At 41.1% G+C, this 14,137-nt stretch overlaps 1 protein-coding gene and 1 long non-coding RNA gene across 3 annotated transcripts in view; one reads left to right on the top strand and one right to left on the bottom strand.

Moving 5' to 3' along the window:
- Positions 1-672: 672 nt before the first annotated feature.
- Positions 673-14,137, bottom strand: part of col28a1a (collagen, type XXVIII, alpha 1a) — an 89,333-nt gene continuing 75,868 nt past the window's right edge. For both annotated transcript variants that reach the window (XM_038275320.1, XM_038275319.1), the window contains 3 exons: positions 13,675-13,823; positions 6,372-6,549; positions 673-1,265 (listed from right to left, as the gene is read on the bottom strand). In XM_038275320.1, coding sequence (XP_038131248.1) covers positions 1,093-1,265; positions 6,372-6,549; positions 13,675-13,823 — 500 coding nt within the window. In that variant the 3' untranslated portion in view covers positions 673-1,092. The remainder of the gene's footprint in view (positions 1,266-6,371; positions 6,550-13,674; positions 13,824-14,137) is intronic.
- LOC119776733 lies at positions 4,433-4,746 on the top strand. Its single transcript, XR_005279812.1, has 2 exons — positions 4,433-4,532; positions 4,619-4,746. It is a non-coding gene; the product is annotated as an uncharacterized LOC119776733 (long non-coding RNA).

Here is a 14,137-nt window from a genome sequence, read left to right as displayed (position 1 = left end):
AGAGCAGCTTGGTTTGCCGGTCCTGCTGTAGATGGATGTTTAGGGTGGTGATCCTGCTGGAGAGTTCATCTCCATCCTAGTTCCAAGTGCTCTGCAGTTTCTGCAAGGTTTATTTTCAAGATTTTCCTGGATTCATCTCCATGTTCTTCCAGTCAACCCCAGCATGATGCTGCCACCACCATTGACGGTAATTGGTTTAAGCTAATGCGTAATATTTTTCCTGGCACATTCCTACAAAACCTAAACATGCCATAAAGCTGGATATGGGATAAACTCATGTCCCACTGCGCCGTGGACAGTGCAAATAATCGGGCTATTAGTTGAACATGATGCATGATGAGAGGGTAAATCAGCCGTTTGATTCAGACATATATCTAAAAGTTGCAGGATAGCGGCACCTGATTATCAGAGTTCAACTCGTTTGTCATAAACATCCCCGCCATTAATGGATTGAACGCAGTTAAAGCTTGTTATTAGGCTTCTGATCAGAGTGGAGTGGTGAAAAGTAAAGCAGATGTCACACTGTGCGTCTTCCCCAGGGAATCTCTGACACCGTTTGATGTTTGCCGTGAATTAGATCAGAAATGTTAGTATCTGTGCTACAGGTATCATTTTTTGACAAATACTTAACAGTAAACAATAACTTTAAAGAACTCTTATGGATCATATATGTTTAAGATTTTTATGTTTATTTTAATGTTGCTTTGATATAAAAACAAACCAGATATATTTATACTTACATTAGTTACACTCAAACTAGACTTAGATTGATCTTTTTATATAATATATTCCTGAGAAAACTAGTCCTGCATTTGTGAAATGAAATTAAATCTGGATTCCGTATAATTCCTCATGACCAACTGAGGCGGTTTAACTCGGTGCCGTTACTGGTTTAACTTTAGGACCAAACTGAAGAGCATTAAATGATCTGGTTATGATCTATGGGGGCGTATCAAGTGTGGAACCTGTCATTCCACATTTTAAACTGTAAATCAAGTGATTAAAACAGATTAAATGCTGCAGGTGTTGTCCTCTTATCAGCCCTGAAGGAATCTGATTGGCAGCAGGCCCAGCCTCCCTGCAGCCGATCGGCTACGTGTAGACGCAGGCATTCCTACAGTTCACTTCATTCTCAAAGTTGTTTGCATTGCCGTGGCAACCTCCGAACCAAAACTGGGCGCAGGCGTTGGCCTCTGGGTCGTAGTACCACCTGACTGTGTACTGTCGACATGGACCGGGTTCAAGAGGCTGGCTGCAGCCCTGACCTGGAAGATGAAGAAGAAGGATCATCACCATCATTCCATGCATCGATGTGGCAGGTCACCAAGAAAAGGTTGATTTCTGTAAGATTCCTCTAAGGATGTTAGTTTATCATTTCACTTACAATCAGAGCAGGAGTCTGATTATGTTGCTACATACAGTTAGCTCGTACAGTAGCATTCATCACATATTTCACAGTGGATGTTTGTAAATTTGCAGCCAATCAAAAACATCTATAATTAAATTAAACTAAGCAAAAATAGTTAATATTGAGAAAACTTTAATATTGAACCAAGAGTCACAAAGTTAGCATCTCCAGATTTTATAACCAATATTTAATCTTTAACTTTAACATTTATTATTTGCATCTTTATCTTTGTACTTTTGTGTGAAGCGCTGACAAACTACTAATTGAACTGTAAATAATGTTCATTAATATTAATATTACTTCAACTATATTTTCTTTAACCGTATTGCTGGGACCTTCATGTTCTTTACAGCCATCCTGTTCCCACAATTAGCCACAATTAGCCAATAGCACACAAAGCTTCCTAATTCCAATAGGGCAGTCCAAACTGGTCTGGCACCAGTTAACCATTGAGAGCTGGTTCTTTGGAATCTTAAAGATCAGGTACCACGTGTATTAAGACTGTAGGAGGAGAAATCAGGAACTTCTGGAGAAATGTTTGGTGTTCCAACGGGACAGGATGCTTCTGCTCTGCTGGACGACCGTTCAGTTTCATAAAATATGGTCTGGATCATTCATCTTATCAATTTCAACACGTTTATTAAAGTTTATTCACTTTAATCACTAAATTCTGACTTAATTCATTTTTGGGAATGATGAAAATAATGATTAACAGTCAGATAAAAACAAATCAAATTAACATTTTGCCAAATAAAACAATCAACCGGGCAGTGGGTAGCACTGCTGCCTTGCAGCAAGAAGGTTCTGGGTTCGATTCCCGGCCCGGAGTCGTTCTGCATGGAGTTTGCATGTTCTCCCTGAGCATGTGTGGGTTCTCTCCAGGCTTCCTCCCACAGTCCAAAAAAATGACGGTTAGGCTAACTGGCTTCTCTAAATACACCTAAGGTGTGAGTGTGAATGGTTGTTTGTCCTGTTTGTCTCTGTGGTGCCCTGCGATGGACTGGCGACCTGTCCAGGGTGGATCCCGCCTCTCACCCATTGACTGCTGGAGATAGGCACCAGCACCCCTCGCGACCCCACTTGGGATAATCGTGTCAGAGAATGGATGGATGGATGAAAACAATCAAACCTCCATGACAGCCAGCAGTACTTCACACACGATGGGCTAACGTTAGCCCTGGCCGTTGCAGACGGGCTAACGTTAGCCCTGGCTGTGGTTAGCCTCGGAGCTCTGCTGGTTGCCTCCTCCAACACTGGAGCTCTTATTTTAAATTACGCCTTAAATCAGTAAATGGTCCACATGGTGAAGCTTAAAGTATAATGCTCTCGCCTAATTGATCTGAAAACATACTTTTATTGTCATGATTTTGGCTCTGATCACTGGCTTGATTGCTCTTTTCCTTCACCTGTCTAGCTCTGCCCTCTTCCTCATCAGATCCACCTGTTCCGGTTACCACTTAAGCTCCCTGTTTCCCAGCCAATGGCACCAGATTAATCGTGAGCCTTTGGTAAAGTTGTCTTGCGTACATAGTGTTCTGATTATCTGATCCTGTGTAACGATCTTGGTTCTGTTGTTTTTCTTTAAGTTTTCAGTTTAAAGTTCATCCAGGTCTTTCCTTGTTTTCTAGCTTTATTGGTGTCTGGATTCATTTAAGTTGCTTAGGTTTTTCTGTCTGTCCTCTGTTGCCCCCTTGTGTTCTTTTCCCTTGGCTTCCTCATCAGCTCTAGTCACACCTGCTCCCTATCAGCTCATTAGTCCTACCTTTGTTCAGTCAGCCATAAATACACTCCCTCTGCAGTCCCTCTTTGCTGGTTCCTCGCCTTATTTCATCCTACCCTGGCTCCTCATGACTTTTTCCCCTGATGTTTCCTTGGTCCTGGTTGGTGTTCAATTCTTATGTTGGTTTTCTGGATTTCTGTTTTGTTTTACATTTTTAAGTTGGATTTTTGGATTCTTGTTTTTGCTGCCTGATTTTTCATTAAACCTGCCAAGATCTCACCCCTGCCTCTCAGCTTCTGCTTTTGGGTCCAAACAAAAACCTTAAAACCAAATCTGGACATCCTGACCTGATTTTTGCCTTTGGAGCTGTGAGCCTGCCTACCCCCAGTCTTTTTAGGTTTGGCTGTCTGTCTCGAGTCTCCTGCAGTCGACCGGCTGGAACCATCCCCGTTCTTTAGACAATGGACCGAAATGCTAAACCAGGTGACTGACTTGCCCGTACATAATCATCCTCCGTCTGATTATCGCAGTCACTAATCTATGTCTCTGTCCTACAGAGCTTAGTCAAAGACGCCCTAGCCACTGTAGCCGCGGATCCACAGCCTGCTCCTGCTGTTCTGTTTCACCTGGATTCTGGGTTCCATGTTCTGAGCTTGTGACATTTATTGAACAAAAGCAGCAACAGAAAAGAGAATCTTTAACTTAATCCTCTGAGCTCTGTGAGCGCTAACCTGGAAGCTGCTGAAGTCTGCTCTGATGCATGCTGGGTAAAGAGGGAGGACCCAGAACAACATCCGGGGACTTTGTCCGTTCTCGGTCTTCTTGTTCTTCTGAATTGGAACAGTACTAGGGCTGAGGCTCATGGCGTTTCATGAATACACGAGAACGCACAGGTACACGTATTGATAAATGGCCTTTGTCGATTCTTGGTCTTTTTCATGAAACCCGGAACCGTTGTTGACAACCGTTCCGTTTAGCGGTCTGTCATTTTGAAAAGGGAGCTTATTTTTTCTACAGGTGATTAACTTTCCAGCTCTTCAGTTTGCAGATGTAGAGCTGGATATCAGGTTTGTAAAGGTGTGACTTTGTCACAGACACGCTTCCAACTAGTGATGGGTCGGGCAAAACCGATGCGTCGGCGCATGTGTCGGTCTCATAGAGCGAAACCTGTGTCGACGTGTTTATCGCTACGGAAAAGTCACGTGACCGAAACAGTTCCTGTATCGGTCACGTGACCGATGTTTCGAACTGATTGACAAGGAATTTATAAGGAAGCGCATCTGCCAAAACAATCTTGCTTTTTTTCTGCGAATATAAAATTCATCAAAAATTATGGAGCTTCCTCAAGCAAAAAGAGAGATTTCTGCCGTGTGGGACCACTTTGATGTCATTTCGGAAAATAAGGTATTTGTTTTAATTTCCTTGTTTCATCCTGTTCCTCTCAGAGTTTCCACTTGATTCATGTACTAAAATACTATTTTTTTTTTAAGATGACCTTTGGGAACATTTTGATCTCGAAGTGGGGAGGCAGACCAAAAGTGCCACAGCTGATGCCATCCTTGAGGTGCAGAGATACATGGCAGAGGGCAATATTGCGAGGTCCCAGGATCCTCTTGTATATTGGAAAAACCAAAGGACGGTTTATCCAAACCTCTTCCGCCTGGCCTTAAAATTTTTGTGCTCTCCAGCTTTATCTGTGCCATGTGAGCGGGTGTTTTCCACAGCTGGAGAACTAATATAAAAAAAGCGCAACAGACTGAATTTCAAAACGTTGCAACAACTTATTTTTTTTTATAAAAATTTGTAAAAAAAAATACCAGTGAACAAGCATCTTCATTTACATGTTTACTTAGAGATTATTACATTATGATGCAGGTTCTCATTATTCATTGACTGTGTCTAAAATATCAAATATGTTTTAATAATAATACAATGCATCATACAATGAATTGCATCATGTTAGTGTATATAATAGGTCATCAAATCAGTGTCAGTTAACTCTGTCAGCTAGGTTGCCTGTAGGGATTTTTTATGTCCAGCAGGTGTCAGTATTCAGTGACACAGTATCGACACAGTATCAATACAGTTTGGTAATGTGTCGAAACGTTTCATGACGCCTCATCAACCCATCACTACTTCCAACAACAATGGTTCAGCGAGTGTGGCGTGGCCAATGGTTGACTCACCAAATTATATCCAAACTGAACATGTTTTACTTCAAGACCTTCATGAAGTGTTCATTTCAATGCAGCAACAATCATGAACAATCTTAACCTCTGAGTGGCTTCACCTTTTAATCATCCTATCTAAATTTGTATGAATAGTTGTATATCTGTCATAAAGAATAAATTTAGTTTGTGCCTTCAAGTCGTTGCCCATAGGAAGACGTTACTTGGATATAACCTAACGGAATATCTTCAGAACGGCTCCAAATGACACTAAACTCATTTGGGTGAGTAGAACATGATGGAATAATGTAAAATCAAGGACCCAATGTAAAAAGAAAAACAGCGTTCCCCTTTAACATAGATGGCTTCCTTCACGCCCCTCTCAAACCACCTGTCTTCTTTGTCCAAAATGTGAACATCCTGCTCCTTAAAAGAATGTCGATTGTCCATAAGGTGTAGATCAGGCATCTCCAAAGTCGGTCCTTGAGGGCGGCTGTCCTGCAGGTTTTAGAGGTTTCCCTGCTTTAGCACAGCTGATTCTGAGGATTGCAGTTCAGCAAAAGCCTGTTAATCAGCAATTAAAGAAAATCAGCTGTACAGAAGCAGGGAAACCTTTAAAACCTGCAAGACAGTGGACCTCGAGGACCGACTATGGGAATACCTAGTGAAGATGTAGTGCAGAGTCTTGTCCAGAGGAGGTCGTTCTTCTGTGTTGGGCAATGCGTCTGTGGAGAGGTTGACTAGTTTCTCCAACATAAAGATCAGAGCATTCTGGTGATATGTTTATGTAAGGCTGTCCTACATGCTTGCATTTTCAGTCTGACATAGTGGAAAAATTTAGAATCTTCTTTTAGAAAGTAAGCTTGTATGAGCGATGCAAGCAGCAACTTTTAAACACAGTGTGCACGAGGAGAAATGGGCTTGTGCATTACCACCTACCATTACCTGTCAGGTTTATCCTGCCATGGAAGTGTCATGGGTGCACTTCCTATGATGCAATACACTTCTGTTAATCTTCATTAACCTCTGGCAGCATGTAACTGGTTATGATCCCATTGATTATGAAGCCATTTACCTGATACAGGTGTCAGTGTAGGCGGAGGAGAACTGAAAGGTGTTTGCTTCCCCTGTTCGCCTGTCTGCCTGATTGAGGGCTCCAGCATCAGCTCAGAATCGATCTTCTTCTCCAGAGGCCTCTGTAACTCAGTTGGCTGTGGAACTTGTGGGGATTCTGTTCCATCTGGAAGCCAAAGCTACAGTGAAACAAAGAACAAAGAAAACATTCAGGGTCAGATTCACAACTGCTCCAGCATTTAGCCCGCCGACACACGGAAAGGTGTCAAAACATTTTGTAATAAACTAAGAGTCGGCTTCAATGTCAGCCTGTTCTGAGGGTAACAGACAGAAACAATCCTCTAAAAAATAGGGTTTCTACCCTTGTTTTTTTCATCAGTTTGACCAGGCTGCGTTTCGATTCAGCTCAAGACATGAACGCTTGCAGTTTTAACCGCCTCTCATAGTGACACACCTTTTGGACCGGCTCAGCCTGCAGACTGACACGACTAATCACATAACTAACACATAAAAGGCAGGCAGTTATCTGGCTGGGAGTGGGAGGTAAAGAAAACAGCAAGAAAACTCTGTTCAGATTATTTCTATAACGCAAATTCACATCATGTCATCTAAAGGTACTTTACAAAGACAGTTCAACAAGATCATCCGGTCAGACTGGTTCTGATTGGTTCAGCTGGTTTTATATCAAAAGAAAATCTGTTGATTGCATTGATTCAGTGACTCTTAAGAAATCCGTCACACTAAGCATGCTTTTAACAGGAAGAAACCTCCAGCAGAACCAGGCTCAGTGTGAGCGGCCATCTGCTGAGGCCCACTGGGGTTCAAGGAGACAGAAGCAGACATAGAAAAAGAAGCATAGATGCAAAAGGCAACTGTCAACCAGCTCCACAGGCGGCCCCGTCCAGGAAACACACAGCCAGGCAGACGAGCTCCGAGCCAGCTCCCATGTCAGAGGATGAAGAGAGCACATCCAGTTAGTCACAGTCAGAGAAACAGGACTACACTGGAAAACAGGCCAAGCTCCAACATCTAGAAACAAAGGTGTTGATGGCAGCAGCACAGCTGATATTTCTCTCCAGGATGGAGTCACAGCTAAACAGGAACAGACCAGATGAAGCTACTATGAGGAAAAGCAGAGAGAGCAGAACGTTAGAGATTGAACTAACAGATTCTGCAGAGTGGGAGAATAGAGATAGAATGAAGCAGAATGATGAAAAAGGGGTCCCTATGTCCTCAAGCAGTCTAAGCCTATAGCAGCAGAACTATAGAGATAGCTCAGGATAACCTGAGCCACTCTAACTAGAAGCTTTATCAAAAAGGAAAGTTTTAAGCCTAGCCTTAAAAGTAGACAGGGTGTCTGCCTCACCGACTAAAACTGGTAGTTGGTTCCACAGGAGAGGAGCCTGATAACTAAAAGATCTGCCTCCCATTCTACTACAGATTGACTGTCCATCATATCCCCAGTTTAACACTTATTCAAACTTATTCAAACAAAGTGTAAATGAACAACACTGGATCCAGGCAGAGGGAAAAACTGAAAATTCACAAAGTAGAAAAGTGATGGGAGTGTCTCGACAACTGCTCTAGTGTCTGAATATTCCCCCAATACCCCCCCCCCCCCCCAAAGAACTTTAAACGTCTCACTCCAGCTTTTCTTCAGCGTACTTCTCCATTCATTTAACAATAATAGTATGTTTGAATCAAGGGCGTAGGAATATGTTTACAATTGGGGGGGACACATGTCGGAAAGCTGAGATTCGTAAATATTCAACAGAAACATATCTTAAGTACGCTACTTAAAAAAAAGGCTATTTAATCTTTTACTTTATTCCTTTATAAATGTGTTTGCAAAAATAATGCATTTAAAATGTACATAATGCATTTGTTCATAAGATGTGAGCATATCACCAAACAAAATGACTGGAGTCTTTTATTAAGCAAAGGGAGATGTCTTTCAAGGGCTTCAGCCCTTGGCATATTTAGTGTCCGCATATGCACTAGAAAATCAAAACAATTCAGTAGGCCACACAAGTGCAAAGTTTGATGTGTTTTATTTTGTCAAACTTGCAATAATGGTCAAAAATGAATTTATATAGGTTGACTGACAGAGGGAGCTGACAGTGTGGTGAAGAATTATGGACAGGGCGCTTTGAAGCATCTGGTTCAAAAACGCATTCTGAACCTTTGGTAGAAATCCATCTATCCTTCCATTTTCTGTACACCCTGTCCCTTAGTGGGGTCGGGAGGTGCTGGTGCGGGGTACACTCTAGACAGGTGGCCAGTCTGTCCAGACCTTTGGTAGAAATGGCGTCTTTAATTCCAATTTGCAGTACAGAACAGAGAAAACTACAGAGTTGTCAATGTTGTGTTAATCTGTTTATAGTCTAAAAAGAGGAGCCAGCAGTTTGAGGAAATAAAGGTGCAGAAGTTAATTAGTTGGTTAATTAGTGGTTGCACAACCAATGCGGCCGCCGCTGCTAAGAATTAGAATTAATTCTCCCTGTGGTTAACTAACGATCAGGAGCGCGGCAGGTATAACATCTGTCCATTTCGGGGGAATCAAAACCATGCAAAAAATAAAAAATCCTCGTAAAATGCACGCCCAGACCGGGCTAATTTCAACACAAGTTGTGTTAGGTGACTGTTACTCACACTGACGTTTCTCTTTAAAAAAAAATCTGAGTAAGTCCTACTGCTGTTTCAGCCTTTTAGTTGGTGGTGGCATTGTACTGAAATGAGATATAAAAAAATATATATAAAAAAAACATTTTGGCTAGCGTGGCAAACGTCTAGAGAAAGTTAGCAGTTAAATATCGGATGAGTGATCAGCCCAAGACTACGGAAGAGGATTAGGGCCACTGGAGAAAAAAAAATTAAGTGATTTTTACATTTTATTTCAGTTTAATATGGGAAAAAAGTCAGAATTCTGACTTTTATTTTCAGAATTAAGACTTTTTTTTCCTCAGAATTCTGACTTTAATCTCAGAATTCTGACTTTTATTTTCAGAATTAAGACTTTTTTTTCCTCAGAATTCTGACTTTAATCTCAGAATTCTGACTTTTTTTCTCAGAATTTTGGATCTTAATGTAGATGGGCACCATGAAGGCAGAGATGTGGAGCACTCAGCTTCACTGACAAAGATGTGAGTTGTTTGAGGTGGCCAGTGACACATTGGTGGAAAATGACAGAATTAGGCAACTTTTTACGTGCCCGAGGGGTCCCCTCATTAATGGAGGAGCAGAGGGTCATTAAAACAAGAGAGCTAGTCTCTAAAATAGACATGCCTATGGCTTGATGCTAACATGTTTGTTGTTAAACATACTTTTGTTATATTACATTTGTGTTGTGTTTTCCAAATAGTGTAGAAAATGAATGGTGGGTTTATAATGTTTACCTTTTATGAGCAGGACAGGAAGCAGAGAAGTGTAGCATTACCTCCAACTAGTTAAACTCATAATTATGAAGTTATTCAACAAATTCCTCAAGTAAAAAGGTGCAACTTTTTTATTTATTTATTTATTTTATTTTTTTTTACCAGATTTGTGGATTAATTTCAAAATTATGTATTCCTTCCAAATTTCCAAATCTGAAGAATTTTTTAAACCAATATCTACATTATTTAACATTTAGTTTATGTTTTAGCAGTACTTCCTGTTATATTTCTTTATACGTATATTTTACATTTTCTTGCACAGCAAGCTCAGCAGATTTGAAATTGTGTGCTTGTGTAAACACAAGTAGTCAATCTTTACTCTAAACATATATTCTGGTTATTTTTTAGGTAGACCTTCTTGTTTTTATATATCTGTATAGTCCCCCCTCCCCCCACCAAAAAAAACTGTAAACTGATTAGAAATATTAATCATCTGTCAGATTTCTGAGAAAAAAGTCAGAATTCTGAGATTAAAGTCAGAAATCTGAGAAAAAAGTCAGAAGAAAAAAGTCAGAATTCTGAGAAAAGTCAGAATTCTGACTTTTCTGACTTTTCCCCCCATGTTAAACTAAACAAAAAATTAAAAATCAGTTAACTTTTTTCAGTGGCTCTAATCCTCTTCCTACAAGACTAAGATGCCTAAACCAAAAAGATTCAGTTTCTATATATGAAAGTGAACTGACAACAAGACGTTATAAATAAGCAATATTCATAGCAGCATTCCCGACAGACCATTTTACCTCATTAACAAGTTTCTAACTTTCTGTATCGCTGTTTCCCTCTGAGTGCTCAAACACTCAGCAGTTCACAGAGGGGAGGGGGAGTACAGTGACGTAACGCTATGCTGCGCCTTCAAAATAAAAGCACGATAGCTAAAAAATTGTCAAAATCTAATATTTTGCGGTACAATTTTTGGGGGGGACATATCCACCTGGCTTTTATATTGGGGGGGGACATGTCCCCCCCGTCCCCCCCGCTTCCTACGCCGCTGGTTTGAATCAATAGCAGTTCATGAAAATAGGACTCAGATGTTGCTTCACATAAAATCTAATTCTATCTGAGTTAAGTCTATGTTTCCACCCTCCTGGTCTAGGAGCATTTCCAACTGTTACACCTGAACATTGATGCCTCTGCCAAGGTTGTCTGTTTACAGGATAACTTGGAAAGGTATGGATGGATTTTAATGGCATTTTTACCAGAGGTGCATTTAATGCCAAGGAACGATCCATAGAAGATTCAGTAGTGATCCAGATCATGTGAGAGTTTTAGCTATAGGTAGAAGTCACAATATTGGGCAAAATGTGTTGCTTGGCAGAGGTGCCTGTTTTAACAGGCAGGGATAAACATCCTGCACATCCTGTCCATCTATATCCATCTGTCAAGTCAAAGGTCTGGTATACTTTTTGCGTATTAATTTCATTTTGGTTGGTGTGTATAACAGAAATGATCTTGGATAAAGGCATATTCACAGCTTCCTACCTCTAGATCCGTTTACTCATTTGCATTGTCCTCAGATAGCTGTTTGTTTAGGAAGTTAATTCATGCAAATCTGTGTGCATGAGGCCCTAGGGATTTTTTATTTTTTTTATAATCACGGAAATAAAAGGCTGTGCAGGAGATCCTCATTTCAAATTTTGTATGACCTTTAGTAGACAGTATTTTCCCCCTAAAAATTGCAACAAGCAAAAAGTTTTATTCATTGATAATCCAAAAATAATGCATCTCTTGGACTTTATTAGACATAGAACATGCTTTGAACAGGAAGAAAGAACCAGCAGAACCAGGCCGAAGCAAACATAGAAAAAGAAGCATAGATACAAAAGGCAACTGTCAACCAGCTCAACAGGCGGCCCCGTCCAGGAAACACACAGCCAGGCAGACGAGCTCCGAGCCAGCTCCCATGTCAGAGGATGAAGAGAGCACATCCAGTTAGTCACAGTCAGAGAAACAGGACTACACTGGAAAACAGGCCAAGCTCCAACATCTAGAAACAAAGGTGTAGTTGAAGGTGCAGACATTGATGAAGATCAGTCAAACACTCCCTGATCCAGAGCTTCCAGAAGAGGTATATATATATATATTGCACCTGTTACTATGCATACAGAGCATTAATGAAAGAGTCTTTGTCCAAAGATAATGCTGCTTTTGACTTTAGACATAAAAAGGAGCAAAAAATTGGACCCCAGTTCTGGTGAAGGGTGGTTGATCAGGTATAACTCTGCTCTTCAGCAGGTCTGCCCTCTTTTGTTGTCCTGTAAGATCATGGAGCCGTCTTCACACAGCGCCTTTACTGGCTCCAGTATTTCTGGGGCAGTTTTGACAGAATATGGTTGCACCCACCATGACCAACTTCTTCATGAATGGCATAAAGAATTAGCTCTGACACCAGCAGGGTCTTTGTCCACAATGGCATGGTGTTTTACCTCCTCCTGCATGGCTGTTCTGCTTACCCTGCCCCAAACCAAAAGAATGCCATCTTGAAGGACCGGGTGGAGTTTGTATATGCGGCTGGAAGCCTTACCATCTTTTAAAGAACTGATTTCTTTACCAAATGTTCTTCTCTGGTAGTGCTTGATAATTTCAAGCTCAACCTTGAGTTCTTCAACTGTGAGATTTATTTTGCCAGGACTCATTTTGTGTCTTGTCTTGAATTTGTCAAGTGGTCGTATTCGGAACTCTTTCTTTGAAACATGATCTTTCTTTCTTTTGCTGACAACAGCAATGCATGCTTTACCTTCAGCTTCCACTACCCTTTTTATGCGCATCCAGGAGGGGTAATGCTGGCTCAGGTCCTTGCTCGGTCCTTCTTTTTCTCAACATTAAAGTCATAGGGAAGGGATAATTAAATGTCAAATCATTCTGGCTTAAACATGTATATAAATGTAATCTTTATCAGACAATATTGACCCAAATTTCAGAATATTTCTATAAAAAAAAATCCTGTCCTAAAATCTGTGGGGGTTTTTGTTATCTTCTGCAGGCCAGTTAGTTCTACGTCAGCCTGAACACCTAAATTCGGACACGGTCATCTGTCAATCAAATGTTTTCGGTCATAGCATCTTGATTCATGTGTCGCAGCTAATATACGCAACGGTTGAAATCAGAATCCTTTCCTTTCCCATTGAGTTGCGTCCCAGTGTTCACAGGGATGGACGTCTGTGTCTTCGGCAGGCGTAGAGCTAACAGAACTGGCAGCGTTGCGAGGCAAGGGCTCAAACATGTACGGCTGGAAGCCTTCTACACCAAACCAAGCTTCTGCCGCCCTGGCGTCCTCTTCCACAACATCTTCGTCCCCGCTTTCCTCCTCTAAATAAAAAATGGATGACGGAGGAGACTCATCCATGACCTCCGACACTAAACTCTCCTCCTCTTGCATGTTTCCGAAGTCCATAGCGTTCCTTGACAGCGTCGTTTCTAAGTCACCAATTTAGTGCTACTTGGTCCCAATGGAATTTCCCATTGGGAACCTGCTAGCACTAAGTTGCTAACTGGTTAACAGGATTCTTTTAACAAACCGGCCACAATCAAACTTGCTAGCGAACCTTCCACCACAACAATCCTGCCCACCTTGATAATCAATCAATTACATTTACTTTATTCACTCGTTGTTGGGCACAATTCGGGAGAATTCACCAATGCAATGGTTGGAACAGCCGTTTCTCTACAATTTTAAAACCCCCTAAGAGACCTTCCTAGGACCCAGCCATATTTCGACTCGTTATCAACAACAAGAAGTTTAAGTTCACTGTCCTCGGAAAGCAAATAAACTAGATGGCAATGACTTCAACCAGTCCCACAAGGCATGAATAAAATAAACAATGAGCATAAATAATGTTTACCACAAAAGTGCTAATATTACAAAGACATTACCTTTATGTTTTCATCTTTTGGGATGAATGTCGAGTCCCTGTCTTCCGGATAATCCAGATGAGTTTCCACAGAGGAGAAAAACCATTTTGGTAGAAACGCTGTTGATGCATCTTGATCACAAATCTGCTTCAGTAGATTATTCTCCAGACCTACATTAGAAATGAAAAAAAATCTTGTTAATTTAAAACATTTTGTGGTTCTGACATTAGTTAATATTAAAGAAGGATATTAAATATTAAAGAAGGAGAGTCCTTGTATCATGTGGAGGAGTTCAAATATCTCGGGGTGTTGTTTATTAGTGAGGGATGGATGGAGCGTGAAATCAATAGATTGATTGGCGCGGCGTCAGCAGTGATGCGGTCGCTGTATAGGGCTGTCATGGTGAAGAGGGAGCTGAGTCGGGGGGGGGGGCAAAGCTCTGGATTTACCGATCGATTGATGTGACTTAGAAAATTGTTGTCCA

The sequence above is a fragment of the Cyprinodon tularosa genome, unplaced genomic scaffold (genome assembly GCF_016077235.1).
Source record: "Cyprinodon tularosa strain WSP-4 unplaced genomic scaffold, ASM1607723v1 ctg952, whole genome shotgun sequence".
Taxonomy (NCBI): Eukaryota; Metazoa; Chordata; class Actinopteri; order Cyprinodontiformes; family Cyprinodontidae; genus Cyprinodon; species Cyprinodon tularosa.
Note: the sequence above shows the minus strand (reverse complement) of the source record. Positions and strands in the feature narration are given on the sequence as shown.